The sequence below is a fragment of the Candoia aspera genome, chromosome 3, assembly GCF_035149785.1.
Source record: "Candoia aspera isolate rCanAsp1 chromosome 3, rCanAsp1.hap2, whole genome shotgun sequence".
Taxonomy (NCBI): Eukaryota; Metazoa; Chordata; class Lepidosauria; order Squamata; family Boidae; genus Candoia; species Candoia aspera.
The window spans coordinates 69,673,252-69,700,609 of NC_086155.1; the positions used below are offsets into that span (position 1 = coordinate 69,673,252).

General features: G+C 37.1%; 1 protein-coding gene across 1 annotated transcript; it reads left to right on the forward strand.

Moving 5' to 3' along the window:
• The first annotated feature begins 837 nt into the window (after nucleotides 1–837).
• EFCAB7 (EF-hand calcium binding domain 7) lies at nucleotides 838–26,507 on the forward strand. Its single transcript, XM_063298061.1, has 13 exons — nucleotides 838–1,024; nucleotides 5,125–5,336; nucleotides 5,493–5,579; nucleotides 7,023–7,215; nucleotides 8,628–8,752; nucleotides 10,911–11,052; nucleotides 11,441–11,550; nucleotides 15,890–16,044; nucleotides 18,660–18,793; nucleotides 23,121–23,266; nucleotides 24,581–24,790; nucleotides 25,899–26,006; nucleotides 26,433–26,507. The coding sequence occupies exons 1-13, from the start codon at nucleotides 838–840 to the stop codon at nucleotides 26,505–26,507; spliced, it is 1,884 nt and encodes a 627-aa protein (XP_063154131.1).
• The last annotated feature ends 851 nt before the right edge of the window (nucleotides 26,508–27,358 follow it).

Below are 27,358 nucleotides of genomic sequence, written 5' to 3' on the forward strand. Positions count from 1 at the left end.
TCAACTGTGGTTTACAACTTAGGTTATGCTGATCCAATAACTGGCTAATTCAACCCATGGTCAAACAAACCATGACTTAGCATAATGTGTGAATCTAGGCAGTGGGAGGATAAAACCTAACAGCTTGCTTGTTAGTAGTAGTTGCCAGCATATCTATACTTTGAAGGGCATTCTGCTTCCACTTTGCTGAGGGAGCACTGCAGCAGAGAGGAAGGGCTCAGTCTTCTAATCATCAGGCCTCTGCACTACATGGCGAGCAGCTGACACAATTGAAATTCATTTAATTTTTGCATACTGAGCATTTAATCTTCAGAAAGGCAGCACAGTGTGTGAGAGCCCTATCTCTCACACACCAGGATTAGGGAAATGATGCCAGCTGAGGTACCCCTGGAAAATGGGTTGCAGCAGGAACTACACTACCTGTGCATTGCCCCAAAGCAAGAGGCAGGGCCTTAGCAATTCACTATAGAACATTATCTGGTACCAATTTCATGGATTTTCATTTTTGCATGGTATGTTGATGCTGTGATTTTCTTTAATGAAACATGTTTTAGAATTACACCTGAAATCTGGATTTATCACTGAGTGGACAGAATAATTGACCTATGAGTTGGATATTATTATTGTGAACTGTTCCAGAACCACTGTGGTTTAATAGCAGTATACTAATATTGCACTTTTATATGATACATGGATGCTTGTAAATGTTTTTTTACAGAAATGGAAGTATAGTGCCAATTATTTCCCGTAACCAGAGGGGATGGACAGATGGTGATGTGTATTGAAGCTTCCAAATAAAAAGGAATGGGCTCTAAATATGTTTGCATTATTCACAGGATGTCTGGCAGTCAGAAGAGCAGTACATTGCCATTCAGTGAGCAAATACCACTCTCAGAAAGTTCTGAAGTAAAAAAGTCACAGAGTTATGAAGAGAAAATGTTTTATAGAAATTGCAGAGCAGCTTATTTGGCTGTCTTTAAAAGCAGCTTAGAAAACATTGAATCAAAAGAACAGCTGTATTTAGGTAAGTGGTTTTTTTTAAAATTTAAATTTCATTAAAAAGTTGCTAGAATTTCAGTGGTGCATAACATGTGAGTGCTTAATTTACCATTTCTTCTTATAATGTATCTGGAAGACACTGATTCATATTTTTAAATCATAGTAGCATATCTTGGATCATCAACCTGCTCACTGCCCCTGGGATAAACCAGCAGGTGTCTTATCTTACCTCCGTTGTAGTCTTCAGAGAGCCTTTCATCTTAGTGCTTTCCTGCATGACTGGAAGGGCACGGCAACTCCAATTTTACTCCCTGCTTACTTGATCCTGATCCTATCTTATCCCCAGTTTCATTTAAGTCAACTTACTCTGCTGCTTTGTGTATCCCAAAATACCAGATCCTTCCTCTTTTAGCTACTTCCAACCAGGGCCACAACTGGGGGCGGGGCAACCGGGGCATGTGCCCCAGGTGCCGGACTGGTGGGGCGCCAAAATTAGCGCTGGTGGGGTGCCAAAATGGGCGCGGAATCCATGTTTGCCCCAGGTGACACAGACCCTAGTTGCAGCCCTGCTTCCAACCCACCATTTAGCACTTTCCCCTCCCATCTTTTTCATGAAGATCTCTTAATGCAACCTGAATGACCTTAATTTTCACTGCTAAAACCTTGAATTCAGGTGATGTTAATTGTATCTTAGAAAAAAGGGTGGGATTAAATTCCATGAACTATTCACCAGCCAATCAGTGAGAATATATATGCACTCAGTCAATTCATGTAGACAATATGTGTGGTTAACAACAAAGATAGAAGAATGAAGAATGCCTGGAGGAAATTATATTGCCAGAGCAGGGCCTGGGGTCTGCTATGGATGGTTAGTGAATACAGTATATTGTCTCTAAAGAAGAGTCTGGACCAAGGCATTCATACTCACTTCTTGAAAGGTGAAAAGAAATGTGTTGTTTTTACTGATCAATAACAAAAGTGAGGACCACTTGACATACAGTTTTATAATCCATGTCTACATTCCGAGGATATAGAGTTGTGTATATAGAATCCATGTAGAAGGCAAAATATACATATAAACAACTAAATATAATTTGCATCTGCAGAAACACCATATTCATCATGGTGTAGGCTTTTGTGAACTCCAGTCCACTTCATTAGATGCATCCACTATAGTCACAAAAACTTGTGCCATAGTGCATTTATTAGCATTTATTCATTTATTTGTCAACTTTATATGGCCGCCCACCACCCTTGAATTAACTCTGGGCAGCGTACAATAAAACCAAGAATTAAAACATTTTGCAAACTCATTAAAACAATAGACATGGATAAAACAAGACCACGAGAGGGAAGATGTTTACATACAGTATAACCAGCGTGCAGGATCCCTGTTATCAGGAGATACCCAGGCTTGCTGAAAAAACCATGTTTTGAGAGCTTAAAGGAAGGCCGTAAGCGTTGGGGCTAACTTCACCTCAGGAGGAATGATATTCCAGAGGGCAGGTACCCCAGCAGAAAAAGCTCGCCTACTAGGTCCCATCAGATGGAACTCTTTCGCGGATGGGACCCACAGCATGCCTCTCCTGCTGGACCTGATGGGATGGGTAGATAGATGTAATAGGGAAGACACAGTCCCTCGGATAACCTGGCCCCATGCCATATACGGCTTTAAAGGTCAAAACCAGCACCTTGAATTGGACCCAGAAGTAAACTGGCAACCAGTGCAGCTCACGGAGAAGAGGTGTAGTGTGTGTCCATCTAGGGATACACAAAATTGCAAATTACTTTTTCAACCTTCCTTCCTTCCTTCCTTCCTTCCTTCGGCAGGTTATTATACAATGTTGGTGGATTTTAATTGTGAAATATCAGGCGGAGAGCATCTGGAAGGATTAGTTATGATAAGCAAATGAGGTCCAAGGAGGGAGAGAACCCTTTTTCACATGATGTTTACTTTCCCCTTCTCCCATCCAATCAAGCTCTAGATATAAGAACTGCCCCATGCAGAGAACCATAATTGAATTTGTGGATGCAATTGAACTCTTATTGTCCAACAATATGAGAACTTAAGAACCCAGAAAGCATTGCTGCTTTATTCACATTTCCTGGAGAATAGCTTATGAGACATATCCTGCTCTGTTCATCTAAAGCTTATTCTTGAGTGCCTCACCAGTTTGTAGGAGCTCTTATGCATCAGCAAACTTTATACACATAAGTGCATAGAGCACTTATGGAGCAGAAGAATGATGAGAGTTTGGGGGAGAGTTTGGCTCAAAATAGATGCATTAAGCCTACCACAGGATTAACACATTTGTTGTAGGCTTATTTCATTTAAAAACTGAAAAACAAGCAAGCAAACAAACAATTGCCCAAAATTAGTGATTTGCTGCAAATCACAAATCACTGCAAATCACAAATCAAAGCATCATACAGTACTCCTACAGGTTTTTGGGGTACAAGGGTCATGGGTTGTCTACCCCTCATTTAGAAGAACATGCTGAGTTTTCAAGAAACTGACAGTGCTATCAGTGCAGAGCAAGGGATAAATAAAATGCACATACTTTTTAATTGTTTTGCATATTTATCTAGTATATTGGTAGTTTTAGTGTCAAAATTCTTCTGTAGTATCCTTACATGGTGGGTTTTTGTAGACTTTTACAGTGAGTACTTGCCAAATATCAGCATTAGCTTTAGCTAATCTGCATATTAAAGATGAATGGTGTGAACGTTTTCCCTTTCGTCTTTGTCCACATGTTCTTTGAGTACATGGTAAACATTTGCCATGACCATCTGAAGGTCTCTTTAGGACAGACAATATTGAGTTCAGGCTTTTTATATTCTTAGAGATGTGGGGGACTTTGAAAAACATCTGTTAGCATGTATCAAACTTCTGAGTCAAATTATCAGAATGGGATAGATTGTATTGTATTTGATAAATAAGATGAATTCTGCTTTATAATTTGTAATATTTATAACATGTATAACCTGAATTCTTCAAATACAGGTACATAAATGAAATCTACTTACTTGCTGAAATAGAACATTATGAACTAGGTGAAAACGTCTCAAGGCACTTACCAGTATCCAACTGTTTTTTACAAGTACATTTAAAGAATAATGTAAAAGACCTTGTTTAAAAAGTAGTCTTTGGAGACAAGTTAGCATTTCATAGCAAGTATGGTTACCAGGAAGTACAAATAATATCCAGGTAACAGAACTTTACAATCTCTCTCCAGAGAGTAGGGTTTTCCCCAGAGTTGTTTTTTTTAATGAACATTGCATCAAAGAAGGAAGCTAACAGACTTCTAAGGAAGCTAACTAAATAGCCACATAGCAAAAAAATACCATAGAATCGTTAATCGCAATAAATGAAGTGTTGAGAGTAGATTTAAATGCTGTCAGGCTTTAGAGGTCTTTTTCCAAACACGAAGCCTTCTCACAAACTATGCTAGAAACTCAGCAGAATTCAGAAGCAGTTAATCGTTTAGCATTGGAGGCTGCTGTTAAAAAAAATAAAAAAATAAAAAAGGTAAAAGTGCCATTAGGTAATACTGTGCCTAAAGGAGATTTATAGATTGTGATCACTATTTCTAGATATGATTTTAAAAATGTAAATAGGTGCTGTAAATTGTTTCAGATTCAGGTTTTTTCATATGCCCTAAACTATATTGTTGTGCTGTGCGTTGATAAAACTGCTAGGAATCAAGAGCCTCCATACAAATCTATTTTATAAGCACTTCATCAGCAATGAACAGATGTGTCACCTGTTATACTTGCATATGAGGCTTGGATTGAACCCAGTAAAGCAGAACTACAGTTGTAATTTCAAAAACAGAATTGAGACTCTCAAGGCAATGTGGCAATTGTAGAAAAATAAGTCAACATAATTTTTGCACGAAAAACTGTTAATTCAAGAATGATTGCATAAATACTAGTTTTTATCTGGTTTCTGGTATTGCACTAATGGGCTTTAAATAGTTCACAGTAGAATTAAAGTAGTGGTATAACCCAGAAAGTGAAATTTAAATCTCTACAAGTTTGGATTGTTTTGAAAAAAAACAAATAGATAACACAAATGTACAGTATCAGTTTCAACAAATGTGAACATTTTGCTTTATTGTACAGTCCTTCAGCAAGCTGGACAAAATCCATCTCAGAAGACTGTTAGTAAATACTGGACACCCCAAACTACCGCACTGAATTTTGATGATTTTTGTTTCATTTTAAAACAAGAAAACCCTATTAAGGAAACAGAACTACTTGAAGCATTCTCAAAAATAGATGGAAATAATGATGGCTATATTTTGCATTGTGAACTTTGTAAAATTCTTGAAACTGTAAGTGACCAATTGAGTAATTATAATTCTAAGTTGGAATGATTATTGTTTTAAGAATCCAAATAGTCCACAAATATATTTCACATGACTTGTTTCTTATATATATTATGTAGTGTTATTTCCCGATTATTGACTGATACTGGTATTGCTTTGTAGAGAGGTGAAAAAATGTCTCTTGATGAACTTAATGCAATCTCTAGATTGCCTGAAGTGAACAAGGATGGAAAGTTTGACTATTACAAGGTACAGTGAACAGGACAACATAGAAGTACTGATAAGTTTATCCATGTTGTCATCACCTAGAAATATGTCTCTTTTGTTCTGGGAAAGGTGGTATTATTGCCTTCTAGAAACAAACGGCTTCCATGATCATCTGTTACCTTCCTACCTTTATGAAACTGTGTTTCCCAAGTGCAACTAAATCGCTACATCTTGCTCATACATATGAGTAGATTAACTGGGTTATTTGGATAAATGTTTCTTGTTTATCCTAGCAGTCAACTTACTGAGTCCTGTGTTTGATGCTATCCTGGATATGCTACTACTTGTTAGGTTATTTTTACATTCCTAGTGTGAAGTCTAACTACTTTGGAGTATAATCCCCCTTTGAGAAACTTGGTTAGAGAAGAACTTCCCCAAAGCAGTCAGACTGTCTCCTTTGTGATTGCAGTATCTTCTCAGTGTTTGCCCAGTTCATTGCCCATTCCTCATGATTTGCCCCTAGCACTCATTCACTCACTTACTTGAGGGTCAGATCAACGTTGCTAGGGCCAGAGTTTTTCCTTCTGTTGATTTAGTCTCCTTGCCACATTTTAGTGTCTTTGCTCCATTTTGACTGCATAGTGCTGCACAAGTATTCTGAGAATGTTGCTACCTGCTAAGGAAGACAGAGAGCCCGTATGTAGCCACATTAATAAAGCTATGGATCTGTGTAAGTTCACATTCTTGGAACTATAGGTTATGCACAGTAGAAATAAGCAGTGAGCATAAGCTTTTAATTACTAATTAAGTATATACTGCTTGATCACAATAAGTCAGAATTCATAAATAAATCAGTTTGGATATCAATACATGGAAATCTTTTGTCAGCTATGCTAAGTCATTTAATCTTGCTCCATAGCATAAATATATAGTTGTGTCAATATAAAAAGACTAAAATGCAGACATGCTCTTTGAAGCTCAAACCAAGTTAGTATCTCCACATTCTCATTGCACTTTGGTTCAGTAGTTAAAAACACCCTCTCATGACTGTCATGAATGGGAGAAATTGGAAGTGCAGTTTAATATGATCTTTCTTATATTTGTTTAACTTACCTGGGTTTTACCTCATCTAAACCATTCTTCATTGTTCATTAAAGCTTCCCATACAGATCCATAGAAAAGAAAATGTTCCTCCATCAATGATAGGAGATAAAAAGTCAGGCTATCCACAGATGTGTTCAGTGGACAATATAAATCTTCTATTTGGGTAACTCGCTTTTTACTTTCTCCCAGATGCATGGTCTTCTCATGGCTCCTTTTGACTGTGTCATTGGAGTGTCATCAGTGGGATTCATGAGAAAATGAAAATTGTACTTTAAGAGAAAATACTCGTCATCTAGTTATATTTTTTCTTAGTATTGCCTGCATTTATTTTCCTTCTAAAATACTTGAGAGACCCCTGTGTATATCTGTGTTTGTTTACAGTTTTGTCAGTTGTATATGACAACCCGTGAACAGTGTCTCAAGAATGCACTAGAGAAACTGGAAGTTAACAGTAAATTGAAACTTCAACAATTTGGAAGTCAGACTGAAATTTTATCAGAAATGACACCATCAAATTCAAAATCATTGCTAAGTAAGGAAAAGAAAACTAAAAAGAGTCCAATTCAAGAAAGAGGTATTTAATTTTCAAATAGGGAACCTTCATGCTAGAGGACATCCATATCTTTTCTCCAATGATACTTTGAATAGAATCAGTATGGCTTCATTATTTCATTAACAACTTTGGCTTCATTAATGCCATAAATTATAGTTTGTCAGTATTTCCACAGCCTTAGACTTCAAAAACTTTAGTTATATCTGTCATTCTGGTTTTCTTTGTATAATATTAGTTGACTTACGTATCACTATATTCAAAAGTTGAAGGAACAATTGAACATAAAATATGGCATATCAACAATCTGTTTATCACTCCACTGAATTACCAGACAAATTGACTAGATTTCGCTTCAAATATTGATGTGATACAGACAGCAGGAAACACTGTGCCATTGATTGTAGTGGAATAAGTTTAATTAGATACTTGACTGTTCCTCTGAAATCAAGTGGACTCAAAACTACTGAAATTTCAGCAGTGGCTATGACTTTTATTTTAATTAGTCTTGTTCCCTCAATTGCAAAGAAAGTAGTATAAAAGTTTCACGTTTTGCTTAAATAGTATAATTATAGTTAAGAAAAAGGCAAAAAAAGCTGTGGAAACATATTAGCAGTGCTCTGTTTTTATCATATAAATTCAAGCAATAAATATGTTATTGGGACTTAGGAAGCTTCATTATACCCAGTCATATAACAAGTTAACATCTTATTCATTAACTGGTAAAAACTTTCTTGGATTTCAGAGAGTATTCTATTCCAATCCTTGCATTTATGGCTGTTGCAGTGTCCGGCAGTCACATGATCGCCATTATGGTACTTCGGAACTGGTGCACGTTTACAAATGTTGCAGTATCCCATGGTCACATGATCACCATTCGCGCACTTTACAACCAGCTTGCGACAAGCCGAGTTAATAGAGAAGGTGGAAGTAAAATCATAATTCACAGTCATGTGATTTTTTTGCTTAGTGACCATGCCACTTCGCTTAACAATTGAAGGGGAAGTAAGGTCATACACCTGTCACAGTCATGTGATTTTCCGCGTAGCGCCCACAGTGCTAAGCAACCAAGTTGCCGGTCCCAATTGTGGTTGCTAAACGAGGACTACCTGTAGTATATAATGGCACTGATTTCAAAATATGGATTCTGATGTTTATTAATTCAAACCAGATGGATTCGGTAATGTTTGAGTACAAATGTTGCTTGGCAGATATAGGACGGAGGTTTATTACCAATACTCAATGAAGTCACTGCAAATCCCACCTGCTGTAGATAAATATACAGAATTCTGGCCAAACAGTTTTACTAAAGCTGATGAATTAAATTGTACTTAAATCAGCTGATAGTAGGGCATTTTCTTATTTTCTCATTTTTAGGAATGTGAATATTCAGAAACAAAGACCAGATAGTATATAAATACAACTCTGTGTTACAGGTGATCACAACAATTCCTTGCAATATTCCTCAGCTCCCAGTTGCAAACGAAGTGTTTCTTCCACTGTTAGTATGGATGCCAGGAGCAACAGAAATTCAAAGCTTATTGAGGCAAATGAGGCAAAGGTAGGGGTTTTGTTGTTGTTAACTCGGTTCATGCTTTCCTTACCAGGTATAGGCTCTGCATTTTAAATAAACACATTTTCCTTCTTTTGTACTTTATGCTTTATTAACTGCTTGTCAAGGGCAGCAACAGACCACACAGATTCCTGGTTGCAAAACATGTTTATATAATGTTGGTTTTGCTGACTTCCTGTAATTTAGGAACATTGTTCAGGTGTGAAAGTTTGGTAGAACAACCTAAGTCTTTCCATAAAGGAAAGCATTCTTGGATAAAATTGTTAATGACTGTTTGAGAAATGTAAAATTGAATAATTTATTAGGACTTTAAATGCTTAAGTAGCCTGAAAGATTATATATCACAACCATCTATAGGAAAGGTAATTGGAAAGAAATATCTTCAAACCTACTCAGATCAGAAGACATTAATTGGTAAATATACACTGTTGCCTGAAAATATTGACTGTTATTTAGACTAATAAGTTTTACAAGTAATTTCTTTTAAATAAGTCATTCATTCAATACCCACTCCTGTGGGAGAAAAGCAACAAAGTCACTTTGCTAAGTCAATATTTGTAGAGTGTTAATATTGATCTTTTTCCATTTGTTTTCCCTTTCCTGATTCAACCTTTACTAGTTTTCTTTCAACAGAAAATAATAGCTAGAGAAATAAAAAACATTAGTTGGAAACTGTTAAAATGCATTAAAAATGTGCATCTTGAGACCACTGTGTAAGGGAGAGAGAATGGTTATGACCACATAATATAACTGCAGCTAGAAGACTGAACTGATTGTTCTCTGGAGTTACATTTTTGTTTCAAATAACAACTCTCTATTTGTTATTGAACTCTGAAGTCCTTTATATCTTGAATATTGCTAGGCAGTGACATTTGTTCTATATTAAAATTTTAAAGCATCCTCTCTGAGGATATTTTTTCTGTGTGTTTAGGTATTTGAACCCCTGCACAATTTAGCCTGTAATTCCAGTATGTTCAAAGATGATATGTTGTCCGTGAAAATATAGAGTTTTGTACTGCTAATAACAGGTTCTATTTCAACAGCCTAGTAAAGAAATAATGAGGACTAGCTTTCCATTCTCTTGCTAGTGAACTATCAAATTGGTAACCATAAGAAATTTGTTTGGTTTGTTCAACTTAGGCTGCATTTCTGATTGTAGGATGTTGTGGAAGTGATCTTTTGCAAGGGGACAGAATTTATTTATTTATGTTGCTTGAATGCTGCCCATTCCCATAGGCTAGGCAACCAGTATAAACATATAAAGTTCTCCAAGAAACTCCTTACATATCTGAGCATAAAAATTAAAAAACAAGCACCAATAAATACAAATACTGCAAGCCAGCAAACTCACCTCTCAGTCTAAGAGCACCTTCCTTCTCTGCAAGACAACAGGTAGGTTGTCAAAGCTTTCCTGAAGCCTAGGAGGGATGAAGCTGTTCGGATTCCCACGAAGCCACCAAGAATGGCTACCACTGAGGGCCCCCTTTTAATATATCTTTGGAGAAGTTAGTAATAGGGTTGAAAGGGGCATATAGGGTTATACTTTGGATCCAGAAAACTTGAGGATTCTTGCTGGCTGGGAAATTCTGGGAGTTGAAGTCCACACATCTTAAAGTTGCCAACTTTGAAAAATACTGATGTATACAAACATCAACTCTCAGAATCCCCCAGGTAGTATTGCTATTCTGAGAATTCAGGAGCAGAAATCTACACATCTAGGAGATGCCAAATAATGAAGAGTATTTGAAAGTATATAGGATTGACTGTAAAAATCAGACAGTTTAGTGTTTTCAAGCAAGACAACATAGGAGTTGTTGGTTACACTGGGGGAAAAAAGACTTTTTTAAAATCTGTTTTTTTATAATAAAGGGCTGATTGTGAAATGAGGCAGACACTGATGAGGCTTCTATATAAGTTCAAGATATTTACAGTATGGGAAAGGTTTTCCAATTATCCAAAGGCCAGTTAAAATTATGTATGTGGTTAACCCAGTTTAGAATGTAAATCTGCAAAAGGGTCACAACCACTAGTATTTTAACACTTGTCAGATAGACCAGGCTAACATAATTGGTTTGACCAGCAAGACTGCTATCATACCAAAATTTTAAATAGTCTCTTCTATAACAATTATGTGATTTGTCTCTAGGAATGGCAATGTACACAGTCCAAAGGATGCTTCTTCATACAGGACAATGGAGAGATAGTCAGTCATAAATATAAATTCTTCTTATCTCAGAAATCTACAGTGTGTATTACTATTCAGCCTATAAAGCTTAGCCAAATGGAAGGTAATAATATTTGGTTTTATCAGATGGATACTGTTATAATTTCATAGAATTGTATATGAAATAGACAGCAAAGACCCAAGATAAACTAACACTTAAAACATTCTAAATCGTTATTTATGGGGTCATTTTTTTGAGAAATGCCATACATGTGATATATTTCATATTTTACATTAAATATTTGCAGTACAGTAAAAACTCAGTTTGACACACCATTCTGGGGGATTGAAATTTAAATCAAATCCAAACTTACATCAGCTGTGTTAATTTTGTTATTTACATAAATATGTAATTGATGTATTTTGCATTCAGCCACAACAGTGAATTAAAATTATCTCTTTATTTATGATGGGGATTAATAGGGTTTTACTTGTTTTGTGTTGTTCTTTAGGAAAATATACCACGTGGTTAGCAGCGGACACAACTTTGTACGTAGTCAAAGAAAATGAAACTGATAAAAACATACAGTTTGTAAGATTTACTGAGCTACAAAATAAAAAGGTCAGGAACATTTTAAAGTCTCCTATAATGATAAAAATATCTGGTCTTCATTCATCATCATCATCATCATGTACTCTCCAGTCTTAAATTAAGGCTAAATCAGAATCCTTATTTATAAGCTCTCAGTAAGTTAATGATGTTTCTTTCAGGAAGGTGACTAAATCACTAGTAAAGTCAATGAAACGTAAAGTTGTTTCTAGCATAATTAAATTAATTGTGTACTGTTAAAATATTGTCTGAGTAAACAGAAAGTAAAAGCCATATAAAATCATATGTGATCTATGTAGATTCTCAACCCAACCCGAAAACCATGCAGTGTTTACTTACACAAATAAGAATGTGTAAATAAGCTCTCAACTAGAATATAAATTTTGGTTTAGAACATACTTTAAAGAAAAATACACATCTCTTATGATTTTCAATTTACAAGAAGCTGAATCTATGACATTTGAATCTGCAAGTACTGTATAGGATTTTTTAACACTGATTTGGAGTGATAGTTTCCTAAATTACAATTGCCAAAGAATCTTCATATTCTTAAATTTACCTAGGACTCACCAACTTAGGTGGTTTTGTGTGTGTGTGTGTGTGTTTTCAGCATTTTTTAAAATGTGTGATTCAGTATTAGGCCTGGGAAATCCAGACGAATGTTCTTATTTAGAGCTACTTCGTGTGGCCCAAAGTCCATTGTCACACTAACTATTAAAAATATAATAAGAATATGATTGCCTCCAAGCATTCAGGGGACATTGCCAGGGGACTGAGTTCAAGGAACTGAGTCCTGAACATACACATGGGAATTTTGCAGAGAGATTGTGCAGGGAGATCCAATGAACTCCCAACAGCATGGAGAAAAGACAGCTTTATGTGATCTGCAACATACGTGCAATGTTTGTTCTCCTGCCTGAAGAGATCCCCAACTATACCTGCTGGAAATGCAAGCCTGTGTCCTTACTGGAGGTGAAAAAAAAAAGGGGTTGAGGTGAGAGTTTCCATACTGCAACATACCGAGATCACTGAGAAGGTTCTGCAGTGGGCAGATAAAGCTCCTCAGGAGGGGCGAAGAATGGAAATAAATACCATAGAATACAAAGACAAGTAGAAACATACCACCCAGAGAAGCAAGAAAATCAGGATACACTCATGCTGATGGAAGTCCTGCTGAGAGTGTTTTGGTAGGAATAAAAGGAAACAGACAAAAAGGTATTGTTGTCATGGAAATTTATTATATACCACCTGGACAAGCAGAAGATATGAATGAGGACTTTCTGTGACAGATGACCAAATTTTCAGAGGATAGTAATAGTGGAAGATTTCAGCTACACATCTGGTGGAAATACAATTTGTCAGATGCTCAACAAATTCCTGTCCTTTCTTGCTGACAACTTCATTTGTAAGAAGGTGGATGAAGGCACAATGGTCTGCTATCCTGAATGCAGTCTTTACTGACAGGGAAGAATTGGTTGAAGATGTGAAGGACCTTGGGAAGAAGTGACCATGTTTTCATTTTCATGATATTAAAGGAAAGAAATATACAGAAGAGTCATATTTGTATACTGGATTTCTGAGAAGTAGCTTTTGCTTAACTGAAGTAGAAGGTATGTCTGATCCAGTGGTTTGAAATTCTGGAGGAGAGGAGTATCCAGGGAGTATGAGAAATCCTACAAAGTGACACAATGAAAGCATAGTCTCAGACAATTCATACTATTAGGAAAAATTGAAGACATCTAAAAAGATCAGTGTGGATACCCAGAAAAATTTCTAAAGGGCAGAAAAGAAAAAGGGACATGTATAAAAAATAGAAGGAAGGGCATATAACCAAAGAAGAATATCAAGCAGTTGCCAGAAACTGTAGAGATTAGGTTAAAAAGGCTAAAGTGCAGAGTAAGCTAAGGCTTACAAGAAATATCCAAAGGAGCAACAACAACAAATCCTTTTTCTTTTCTTTTTTTGGATATACGGGTTAACCGGAACTCAAGCAACCGGCACTCTCAAGCAACCAGCAAACAAATGAAGAAATAATACGTTAAATAAAAATTTAAATCAAAACCAATTTTTAGTGGAAAGATAAGTTTAAATTAAGCGTGGCACGCCGCACCACGCTGCACCACACCGATATGTTACCTTCCCAGCAGAAAGGCAAGTCCAAACCCGGCGCTCCACACCGCACCAACCCAACCACCCTCCAGCAGAAAGGCAAGTCCAAACTCACCTTTTTAAAGGTAAGCCCAAACCCGCCCACCCCCACCAGAAAGGGACCAGACCGGCACGGCACAGCGCACAGCCCAAACCCATTCCTCTGCCCCTCTAGCAGAAATAGTAACCCTCAAGCAACCGGAAACTACATTTATCCGGCATCTACCAATCCCCATGGGTGCTGGTTAACCAAGATTCTACTGTATCAGAAACAAAAGAAAAGACAAAAAGGCTGTACATCCATACAGAAGAGAAAGGAGTGAATTGGTAACAGGTGGCCGCAAGAAAGCTGTGTGTCTTAATTCTTATTTGATGTCTGTCTCTTCTTAGAAGAGAAACTAAGCCCTAACTAGCTGTTATTGTGCCTTTATTGGAAGGAGGAAAGTGCAGCTCAGACTAGACAAGGATAGGGAAGAAATACTTAACTAATTTAAATGAATTCAAGTCTCTAGGGCCAGAGGAATTACATTCTAAATACTGAAGGAACTAGTGGAGTTGATTGCAGAACCATTAACTGTAATCTTTGAAAACTCACAGAAATAATCTCAGAAGTCTAGAAGGGAGCAGATGTTGTCCCTATCTTCAGAAGAAGAAAAAAAAGGAAGTATAAGGATCTGAAAAATCACAAATCTGAGATCTACAATCATCCTTAAGCAGATTATGAAAACGTAATTGTCAGCAAGCCCCATTTAGAATACTATTTCTAATTCTGTGTACCTCATCTAAAAAGATATTGACAAACTGGAGAAGTTCAGACTGTAACAGTTGCCTATTCCAATAAGAGGAGCCTCACCAGTAATTACTAGAGAAAACTAATTTATTGAATGAATAGTATGCAAAGTACGAAGAAAGCTGAGAATGAGCAAAAGCGCGCCAAATACAAACTTAAAAAGCCTTGCTCCCATTGCGAACCCTCCCCTCAGGCTAGCATAGCAACCACCCACCCCAGATGCTAGCAACCGTTAGAATCGGCCTGAGAAAGTAACCTTGAACAGCAGAGATAACCCAAACATACATTCCAGAAGATCACAAGTCAGCACAAAGGAAATTTACCAGCGTGGCCAGGCAGGCACGCAACTGCAGATATGACATGTGAAACGTTACAAGGAACCATAAACATCGGAACGGGAACATGACACAGACATGGGCTATCAAGATGGTGAGGGCACTGGTAATCAAGTCCTCTGAGGAATAAAGAAGCTGGGTATGTTTAATTTGCAGAAGAGAAGACAGTATTATAGCAGTTTTCAAATATCTGGAGGGTTGTCGTGGAGAGAAGGAAGTGGACTAGAGGGCAGGAACAAAACCAGTGAGTTAAAATAACAAGGAATTAGATTCAAGTTGGATATTAGAAAGAATTTCCTGATGTGGAGAACAGACAACCAAATAGGTTGCTTGATGAAATGGTGTAATCCCCTTCATTGGAGATCTTCAGACCTTGTGGACAGGAAACTGCACCAAGTATGGGAATTGGACAGATGACCTCTGAGGTCCTTTCCAACGCTTTGATTCTATGATATCCTCAGAATATTTGGAAGCCACGGAAACTCTATTTACTTCAGCTAATGTTAGCATACTCAGGTGATTACATAAAGGGTAAAGCAGTTCTATGAGAGAAATTAACCCAGGGTTTTTTCCATTTCTAAGCCCAAGAACATCTTCATTTTAGTGCATTTCTCTGGTTTCAATTTTACTATCTTGATTCCTTTTTATAATCTTCAGTTAACAGTAAGGAAGAGCAAACTTTTCACCCCTGGAGGCCATGTGCACAGGCATATAAACATCTGCACATATACACATGATGGATAAAATGTTATGTATGATAGAATCTTCTTCACCCCAGAGGAGACAGATCACACTTTTGATAACAACAGTTATTTGAGATGGGAAGAGTGCGATGCCAAAAGATCTGTAACAATTGTTATCCCATTGCTGCTGGAAGAGTCTCCTGTCCCCACTCCCCAGCTGCTACTCATCTGCCCTGTCTGTAAAAGTGGATTTCTCTGCAGGCTACAAGAAGCACATCCCTGGACCACATGGCAGTGTCAGTTTCTAACCTTGGAACCCAAATCATATGAAGTTAAATAATAATGGTGGTAACGTTTTAGAACATCTTACATTTTATCTGTTATTCTGTGGCTAGGCTTTTGGATGGAGAGGGGAACTTGAAGCTGGTATCTATTGGATAATCCCTTTCACAACTGGCTGCAGATTCAGAAAGGTGAAAAAGCAAATTAAAGAAGTTCAACTTGTATGTAGAGATGGAAATGGAAATTTGACATTTACCAAAGAGTTAAGGTAACACTCTGTTGTGAAAATTTGGGCTTGCCATACTTTTTATATTGTGTATTTGGGCTGTTTTCTTTATATTATATTGCTTGTTTACCATACGCCCTATTACCTTCATTACACTATGTTTTGTTGTTGTTTATTCGTCTAGTCGCTTCCGACTCTTCGTGACTTCATGGACCAGCCCACGCCAGAGCTTCCTGTTGGTAGTTGCCACCCCCAGCTCCCCCAAGGTTGAATCCATCACCTCTAGAATATCATCTATCCATCTTGCCCTTGGTTGGCCCCTCTTCCTTTTGCCTTCCACTTTCCCTAGCATCAGCATCTTCTCCAGGGGTATCCTGTCTTCTTATTATGTGGCCAAAGTACTTCAGTTTTGCCTTTAATATCATTCCCTCAAGTGAGCAGTCTGGCTTTATTTCCTGGAGTATAGACTGGTTTGATCTTCTGGCAGTCCAAGGCACTCTCAGAATTTTCCTCCAACACCACAGTTCAAAACCATCTATCTCCCTTCACTCAGACTTCCCTATGGTCCAGCTCTCACAGCCATATGTTAACTACAGGGAATACCATTGCTTTAACTATGAGGACCATTGTTGTCAGTGTGATGTCTCTGCTCTTAACTATTTTATCGAGATTGGTCATTGCTCTCCTCCCAAGGATTAAACATCTTCTGATTTCCTGACTGCAGTCAGCATCTGCAGTAATCTTTGTGCCTAGAAATATGAAGTCTGTCACTGCCTCTATGTTTTCTCCCTCTATTTGCCAGTTATCAATCAAGCTGGTTGCCATAATCTTGGTTTTTTTGAGGTTTAGCTGCAAGCCAGCTTTTGCACTTTCTTCTTTCACCTTCATCATAAGGCTCCTCAGTTCCTCTTCGCTTTCAGCCATCAAAGTGGTCTCATCTGCATATCTGAGATTGTTAATGTTTCTTCCAGCGATTTTAACCCCAGCCTTGGAATTATCAAGCCCAGCATGTCGCATGATGTGTTCTACGTACAAGTTGAATAGGTAGGGTGAGAGTATACAACCCTGCCGTACTCCTTTCTCAATCTTAAACCAGTCCATTGTTCCGTGGTCTGTTCTTACCGTTGCTATTTGGTCGTTATACAGATTCCTCAGGAGGCAGACAAGAGGACTTGGTATCCCCATACCACTAAGAACTTGCCATAATTTGTTATGGTCCACACAGTCAAAGGCTTTAGAATAGTCAATAAAACAGAAATAGATTTTTTTCTGACACTCCTGGCTTTTTCCATTATCCAGCAGATATTGAAAATTTGGTCCCTAGTTCCTCTGCCTTTTCTAAACCCAGCTTGTACATCTGGCAATTCTCGCTCCATGAATTGCTGGAGTCTACCTTGCAGGCTCTTGAGCATTACCGTACTGGCATGTGAAATAAGTGCCACTGTTTGATAGTTTGAACATTCTTTAGTGTTTCCCCTTTTTGGTATGGGGATATAAGTTGATTTTTTCCAGTCTGATGGTCATTCTTGTGTCTTCCAAATTTGCTGGCATATAGCATGCATTACCTTGACAGCATCATCTTGCAAGATTTTGAACAGTTCAGCTGGGATGCCATCGTCTCCTGCTGCCTTGTTATTAGCAATGCTTCTTAAGGCCCATTCAACCTCACTCTTCAGGATGTCTGGCTCTAACTCACTGACCACACCATCAAAGCTATCCCCGATATTATTATCCTTCCTATACAGATCTTACGTATATTCTTGCCACCTTTTCTTGATCTCTTCTTCTGCTAGGTCCTTGCCATCTTTGTTCTTGATCATACCCATTTTTGCCTGGAATTTACCTCCAATGTTTCTAATTTTCTGGAAGAGGTCTCTTGTCCTTCCTATTCTATTGTCTTCTTCCACTTCTGCACATTACTTGTGTAAAAATAATTCCTTATCTCTTCTGGCTAACCTCTGGAATTTTGCATTTAATTGGGCATATCTCCCCCTATCACTGTTGCCTTTTGCTTTCCTTCTTTCTTGGGCTACTTCCAGTGTCTCATCAGACAGCCATTTTGCCTTCTTGGTTTTCTCTTTCTTTGGGATGTATTTTGTTGCCGCCTCCTGAACAATGTTGCGAACTTCTGTCCAGAGTTCTTCCGGGACCCTATCTACTAAGTCCAGTCCCTTAAATCTATTCTTCACCTCCACTGCATATTCCTTAGGAATATTAGTGAGCTCATATCTAACTGATCTGTGGGTCTTCCGTAATCTATTTAGTCAGATCCTAAATTGTGCAATAAGGAGTTTGTGATCTGAACTACAGTCAGCTCCAGGTCTTGTCTTTACCAACTCTATAGATGTCCGCCACCTTTGGCTGAAAAGGATGTAGTCAATCTGTTTTCGGTGTTGTCCATCTGGTGAAGTCCATGTATAAAGCCCTCTCTTAGGAGGGCTTTGTTGGAGAGAGTGTTTGTTATGCAGTGAGTTGGCAAAATTCTTTCAGCCCATGTCCCACTTCATTTTGTTCTCCCAAGCCATGCTTTCCTGTAATTCCAGTTATGTTACGATTTTTCTCTTAAAACAAATCTTTTGAAGTCTACTGACAAGTCCTGCAAATTAAAAGGAAAAGAAAACAAATACGCTGAATTGCTTTGTTACTTCACTTTTCAGAGCAGTCTTATCACAGATATTTGAAATGATTGATTTGGATAGCAATGGCTTTCTCAGCCTTGAAGAATACAACTTCTTTGAAATGAGAACTGGTGGTGAGAAGTGTGATGAAGAAGCTTGGGCGGCATGTAAAGGTCAGACTGAACTTATGTATATACAGTTAATTGTCTTGTTTCTCTGACTACAAATGCAGTCTCATTTATCTTTCAGACTTTGGGCCATATTTAATATTTGGATAAATATATTAAATATAAACGCTCAGCATATTTATTTTATTTATTTATTTATCAAATTTTATTGCCACCCATCTCCCCCCCCAAAGGAGGACTCTGGACAATTTACAAAAACAGAATTTAAAATCCAGTATCAATATAAATACCATAATAAATATACAATAAAAGTAAAGTATAATAAAATACAGTAAAATTCAGATGGCTAAAAGTTGTGTTTCAGTTTCCATGTTATTTCATGTCAATATTACACTGACATGAAGTAACATGGGAACAAGTTACATAATAAATTCTATTTATGTTAATTGATTTGAATATATCTATTTTATTTATTTATTTAGCACATTTTTCCACTGTGCACCTCAAACACAACTCTGGCGTGTTTATCTATCTCTACATATACATATTTATATATCTATACATATTAGTTTGTAATTGAAATGCAGTGTTCAGTCCCATAGTGATGTAACTCAGTGTCTTAAGGTACAGGGCAGTTGTTTCATTTTCATTTTCTTGTCTTTATTCTGTTTTTTCATTAGTTTATGTTCCCCTTTTCTTGTAAGATTGCATTTCTCTAGAACTATATCAGAGAAAACTTCTTCAATCCCTGAACTGTCATCTCTTCTCTAGCTTCCCCATTCCCACTTGCTTTACATTTTATTTTAGAATGTTTGTAGACAAAAACACTGTTAAAATATAAATCATCAAGCTTAAAAAAACAAACAAACCCTGTTCATCACAGAAGCTAAGCATCACTGGATTTTTTTGTGCTGCAGGAGTTGCTGATAGAAGTCACTGGATTTTGTTCAGATCCAGTGACTTCTACAGCAGTTGCTATATTATAGAATTTAGCCACTTTTTTGGAAACTTAAGAACACTGATCATTTAGTAGGAAACACAAGGTTATCTGTGAGGTAACCCTAGTAGCTTAGTATTAGAGGATGGATTAGCTCCAATCTCCAAGAATGATACATGGACAATTCAAAAATACATGGGCAGCTGATTCAGTTTCAGTATCTGAGCGTATACAGTACATAAATATGCTTCATGGGGAATATTACTGACTCTCCCATCAATACCATTGAGGACTAGCTATCTAGGCATGACAGCATAAGCACCCTTCTAAAAAAGACGAAGAATATATGATAAATGTACTTGGGAGTAGTAAGGGACAGATACATAGCCTTACTGAAGCAGAGGTTTGCATTATTGGCTCTGTTCCTATGCATATTAAGATCTAAGTCTTTCTGCTTGACTTTACTCTGAGCTTTTTCTAAACCCAGTATAGATATGGATTGGGGGCTAAATCCACAGTGAACCAGATCAGACCTAATTTGGCTCTTCAATGAGGCAATGCATCTGTTATTACAAGTTGGACCAAGGACTCATGCCTGTGTATTTGTTTGAGCCAGAATTTTAACCAAAAGAGCCTCACAGAGATACATCCAAGCTTAACTGGAAGAGTGTGTTTGTGACAGAGGATAGAGCTCAGAAATGTAGACCAAATTGCCTCTAGCGCGCACACATAATATCCTTGCACACAAAACACTGTGTACCATACAACAGAAAGCTTGCTGTTTGGCTTTGGATTATTGGATTGCTGTGAATGCATAGTTTACCCCTTTACAGCTGGCTTATTTGGTTATTGGGTTATAAGCTTTTCATGCCTGCAACTTAGGATTTGAAGACTGAAATTTTCAGGGTGTAGAGATTGAAAATCAATAACTAGATACTTGAAGACCTTTACTTGCTCAATCTGGATGTTATTATGTCAGATCTTAACTCTGGAAATCAAGAACCAAGGGAGTTATATTTACAAGGTGCCCCAATAATCACCTTCATACTTGGAAAATGAATAACGTCCACATTTGTGTTTTATTTTGCTTGTGCCTACTGTCAAATGTATTTAATAAATGCTTATGTTAGAGAATAACAAAATTAAAACAAGCTGTCCTTCAATTCCAGATGGTCGTTCTATTGCACAATAAACGTGTTTTGTTTTTTTTTGCGGGGGATGTAAATTTGTTTCCCTTAAGGAACTCTTTCCTTTTCATTTTCCTAGCGTTCAGGAAGCAGTATTTTGTTCATGGAAAAAACATGTTATTCTCCAGCTTGCACACCTTGTACACTTAGAAGTACTTTTTGGAATATGGGTTTATGTTGAAGGCACTAGGTGACTTATGCTCCTGATATTATCAGTGGTGACCAATAGGTTTCCCATCCTTCTTTCAGCATCATTTGAGGGGCTTTTCTAATGTCATGTCTAAATGTTTCAGCAGCTTGCATATCCTTTCATAATGAAAAGGAAAAAAGCCTGTCATGAAGAGGAAACGTACGGCCTGTTCCATAGTAATTCTGTGCTGTTTTGGGTCCACTATTATGCTGCTAAAAAAAGTGCATGGATGTAGCCACCAAGAGTCTAAGTCAACTTGAGAGCAGCTTTATCTTTTATTATTTTTTTTGAAAAACTATTTCTAAATCATCAATTTTAGGTCTAGTCCAGAACACATACTGTATATCCTCCTTTTTCAAAGAAAAGGGTCTTGCAAACAAGGCTGCAGTGTGATTATAAGCACTGAAAAATAGGAAAGACTTTTGAATGGAAGGATCACTGGTCAACTGCTTAAAAAAATAGGATTCTGTTAAGAACTTTTAAAAAATAAATCTGGCTGCATAAATGTTTCTATATGTCTTGATATATTTCACTATAAACATTCAAGTGACCACATGCAAAGCTACACACGCCTTGATCCAACAACAACAAAATCATGTCAATCAATTCTCTTTTGGAATTACGCCATGAGTTTGTACACTAAAGTACATATCCTTAAATGGGAGAAAATAAGCTAACAGAGCTCCATATGCTGTCAGAATGGCTTAAGTATATTATAGCTCAATTATAAAGCTGTAAAACCATGTTTGCCTTCTGATTCTTTAATGAAACCATATACAGGTAATCTGCAGATATAATTCATTTTAAACACTTTTATTTGGCCTTCAGAATAAGAAATTAAGAAAAGCACCCAGAGAACAGATTCTCTGGCACGTGGATGTCAGATAGGTGAATTAATGAATGTTGGCAAGAAACTTTACAGTGCAGAAGACAAACGGAAATTAATGAACTGTACCAGTAGGATTACAACAAAAGACTAAGGAAGAGCATCAGCACTATTCAGCGATAGTCCATATTGCTCTGCAAACTTTCAGGGCTTTTAAGGCCCTGCACAAATGTAGATCTCCAGTGATGTGATGCAAAGAACAGAGTGAGTAATTCCATACGCCCAAATGAGATTGAAACAGTGGTTTAAGATGTGGCAAATACTTCTGTAGTTAAAATAACAAAAGGCTAAAAATAGTAATACATAAACCTAAGCAGACCTAAACATTTCAAATGTTCCTTCTGAGTAAAAGACAAGACAGAGTCCTTTTTATTTTGTTTTGCCTTGTTGGGTTGGGGGAAAATATTCACAATACTATGGGGTCTGTCAGCAGGTCATGGGAGTGACATGCTGGCTCCCCCCACTCACTGGCACTATGCTGGGGTTATGGGCTCAGCCAGCACTCCTTCAAGTGGTGTGGGGGCAAGTCACATGGCTGAACTTGGTTGAGAGAGGACATGTTTTCCCCAGAACTACTGTGTGACCTGCTCATACGCTGTGTAGGGAAACTGGGAGGGGTAAGGGCCTCCTGGTAAAGCAAGAGGGGAGAGCCTCTCCTACTTTCCTGGCACATCCCAAACAGACAAGGTCTATCAAAGGCTGAACCCACTTCTCTAGCCATCTGCCAGAAGCTGTGTTCTCCCCCAGCCCTTCCCTCGGATACACCATAAGGAGAGTAATTGGTGGATATTTTTCCTACTCTCAGGGCAATGCTGCACCTTAACTTGGCCTGCAGTGAATTATTAAAACAGTACTACTCGCTCACCTCATTACTGATGCAGATAATGGCTTGTTTAATGGAAATTTGCACTGGCATATTTTGTAGCTCCTCACAGACTAGAGTGTTAAACCAGCTCCTCACAGACTAGAGTGTTAAACCAGCTGCCTAGACATGCCCTAAATTTTGGCATAGCTATGAAATGGTAAGAAAAGAAAGCCTTAAAAGTGATGGTCAGAAGGAATAATAGAGGAATGGGAAGAGCCACAGAATTCTATCCCAACATTTGTCCTATTAAGTAGTTTTGCTGTAATTCCTCAACATATAACTGCTTTGTGTTTTCTATTTTAAATAGAAATTGTTGATATGAAGAACAGCGAACTCACAAAAAAGGGGTTTATGGATTTGAATAATATGGAAGTTAGTGAAAACGTTGATCTCAGAAGCTTGTGGCTGACTTTGAGCTCTATGGGCTACAATAAATCAATGGAATTAACTGGGGTATGGCTGTTAATTGTTCAAGAAAAATATCTATGTTCAGTTGTAATATTCTTTCAGAATTTCTGTAAATTAATCTCTTTTTAGATCCAGGTAGGCTGTTATACAGACAAGCTTAATTGTGCAAATCAGGCTTTGAAATTTTGTTTCTGAATTAATTATTGTATCATAAATTGAGTTGTGATCTGTCATATGAAATATTTGTTAATATTGTTTTCCACTACAGATTAAGGTTACTATGGTAACTAATCATTTTTGGCTGGGTGAAGAGGTTGAATTTAATTGTCCCCTTTTCACGTGTTAATGGTTGCATTGCCTAAGGGAGGAACTTGCCTGAACTTGTTTTAGTTTCAGTTTCCCTTCTGTGTAGGCTTGCAGAGAATATGCAGCTGAGAGAAATCTCTCCTTTCAGCAAACAGCCTTTAAATATGTTTGTTTTCTGTAAATAAAATTATTTTTATAGAAATGCCTGGTGTGTGACTTTTCTGATCTCTCCTGGGCCAAATGCTTTCTAGCACTCTGCCAACAATATTCATGCCCAAAGTCATTATGTCCATTATGCAAAGGGAAGTATCAGTATTTTGTGCAGTCTATAAAGGAAAGATAATCATTATATTTGTCTATTATATTTGTGTACTGTTGACTTTATATGAATTCTTAGCAGTTCGTATATTACCAATGGCAACATGGAGTTATATCCAACTTCATTTGTAGCAGGACTTTCTGTTAATCCCTATCAGCTCTGGAAAGTCCTCCAACTCTGAAACAGAGGAAGTGAGTATGAAGACCCAGAGAAAAAAGGAAAACCGTTCTGCTTGTTGATTTTGGCCCAGTAGTGCCTTTTGCCAAAAAAGATAAGCAGCCTCAGGGCATGAAGTCTTATACTGTAGATTCAGCCTTCTTTCCACTGATATATCACCTCTTTTTAAAATTTTATCCATTTATGATAAATAATAAACATTGGGAGGGAGGGAGGATTCATTTCAGAACTGACCTAATATTTGGGCAATCACAGAACTGTGATAAAGAATTAGGTCATCAGTTTCATCTCTAACCAAGGAAGACAACTAACGCCTAACCCTTCCTCTAACAAAAGGAGTATTTCAGAGTTTCAGATATATTAATTTGGCTATATTGTAGTTTTTGGCCATCAGATCAAGGCAGTCAAAAGCCATTTTCAGTTACATTTTACCAAATCTTTCTTTACTTTCAAAGGATAATTCAGTATATCTGTAAATAATATTTAGAATGATAGACAAAATACTGTAGTAGCAATGTGATGGATCTACTAAATACTTTTTCCCTCATTTTTAATAGGCATGCCCGTTTTCTATTCACATCTATGCAGAAAAGGGCAGACCTAGAATTAAACCTGTTTGCCTGGAAACTGTTGGTGAACAACTTAAGAATCTGATTTGTATGAGCATGGTTAATAAAGGAGAAACTAAGCCAATCAATCTCAGTGAAAATATTATTATTCACACATACAAAAGCAATAATCGGATCACTTCTGTCATTGAAAACAAGGTACTTTATGATATATACAGTGGGAACACTTTTTACAAATAGAGACCTATTTAAGCCATCAGGATTTTGGATATTCCAGTTTCTGAGCCTTGATATCCGTGGCTTGAGGTAAACATTGGCACATGACATGAAGGCAGGGGGGGCAAGCGGGGCATGTGCCCCGGGCATTGTCCTGGGGGAGCGCCAAAATGGGCATGGAATCCATGTTTGCCCCAGGTGACACAGACCCTAGTTGCGGACCTGCATGAAGGAAGCAAAGAGTGCTGATTAGAGGAAGAAAATTGGGTATTACTGTCTAAGCAAAATCCCATGAATGCAAAAGTTGGTAAATATGTGTTGCTAAACACAGAACTCTCTTTTGTGTTTGAAGAAGCCTCTGGTATCTATGGGCACAATCTACAGTAGTTCACTAAGATAGGTCTTTAGAAGCTATTGGCAAAGCACTTCAGTTGCTGAAATTAGCCATGAATTAGATTTCATGAGGTATGTCCAATATGCTGTTTGATCCTCCAGTTTTTCATTTTTTTTTCAAAGCCATTACTTTTCCATTTTAATTAGTAATTGAAGATCTATAAGAAATTGAAGAGTCAAGCAATGCTTAGTTTAAATGCTAAACTTTTCCTTTTAGCAGTGTAAGTTGTTTTGAGGAAATCATGGAGTACTTTGAGGATCATGAACTACGGCTTTAGAATTCTTGGCTTCACCTTTCAGATTCAGGGTGTCCTTGGTTATTCATTTCCCAAAATGTCCCTCAACAACTCTGCTCTTTTGATGGATTGTGATATATTAATTTTGCAACTATTTCCTTTTTCTTAAGATTTTGGGTTTTTTTAAGAGCAGAAAGGGGGGGAGAGAGAGAAATTATAGACTAAAAAGGTGGAGTTGGTCTTAAGAGTTGAAATTGCTACTTTATAATCAATGTTAGACACTTTCAAGAGACAACCATGTCAGATAAGAATTAAGAGAACTGATGTCTAGCACCAGGTTGGAGAAAGCTGCATTATATTATTCCTTATTTCCCTCAATGTTTTATATGTTGTTAATACATATAATTGCCAATCTTACTGATCGATATTGCTCCAATGGTTTGATGTTTTTCTCTTCACAGTCTGAAAGCAAACCAGTCATTTACGTCAATAACAAGGAGAGTAAAAACTGTTTCAATAATAGAGGACTTGACACTTTTGCTATTGAAATAGCTCCATATTCCATGATGGTAATTAAATGCATTCATTCATTCACTCATTCATTCTATAGTTCATTGGTACTAGGCCAATAATAAGTATGTTACTATTTTAGCTATGAAATCTTGTAAAAAAGTTATTAATATTTCTGCCTACAAGTAATTTTATTTGAGAGAAACAGTGGTTATACACCGATGCTGAAGGAATGTCTTATGGGGTATTTCACACTGTCTAAATATTTGCTGTATGGCTTTATAGTCTTGACTATAATACTCAATTGTTAGGATATGGTATGTATGTGTATACACACACACACACATACAGTATCATGTTTTGAAATGTGGGATAAACAAATACTTACAATTAATATATCCTGAATGACAACTGTTAGTTCTAAATTATTCATATTCTGCAAGAATTGTAAACGTTGATTTCATTTTTCCATGTTTTATACACAGGTCTGTCAGCACGTGATACCATTAAATGAAAAAGAAGAATGGATATATAGCTGTGTGTATTCCATCTTGTCTTAAGTTGTATTTTGGAAATGGCATTAGTAAAGGCATTGACTGCACTTTTGAAAAGCAATTTAAAACGCATTAAAAAACCCTATATTTTAAAAGTTTTTCATATAGCATATACACCAGCCTTTCCTAACTGGGTTCCATGAGAGATCATGACTGAGAAAAAAATAAACATTTTTTTTAACTTCAGGCAACACACAATACTAACACTTACAGTGGTGAGAATGACTCAAATGCCGGCCTTCTGCTTTGCTGTTGTTGTAAATGTTGTAAAACGTGGATTGTGTGGGTTATAAGTGACTTGTACTGTGAAGTTTTCATATTTTGATTTTTATGTAGGGGTTCCCTGAGACCTGAAAATTATTTCAAGGGTTCTTCCAGAGTAAAAAGTTTGAGAAAGGCTGGTACATGTAGCATTTTGGTTCCAAATTAAAAAGACTGAAAAATTGTGGTTCTGTCCAGTGGTTATGAATCTTGGAAGTCTCCGCATCTGTCATATGGATGTGCCTAGTTTATTTGTGCAACATCCTATTTTTTTCAGTTCAAACTGATTTATCCTAGCTGTATAATAAACCAAAGAGGAAAGAAGATTTTTTTATTCAATGTTTATTTACACTGAGGATATTTCATTAGTTTATCTTGTTATTCAGTCTAAAGAATGATAGTTTTATCTATTGCCTTCTACAAACAAGCTTAAAATTTCAGTAAGATATCAGATTTATATAACCTTCAAGAGCAAGAAGTCTTGAAAAGCTATATTTATCTCAGAGCCCCTCTTGTGCTCTGACTTTGGAGGTAACAGAATACTAGACAAGTAAATGTCAGTTCTGAAATTAAAACCATGCTTAGTGAATTCAGAA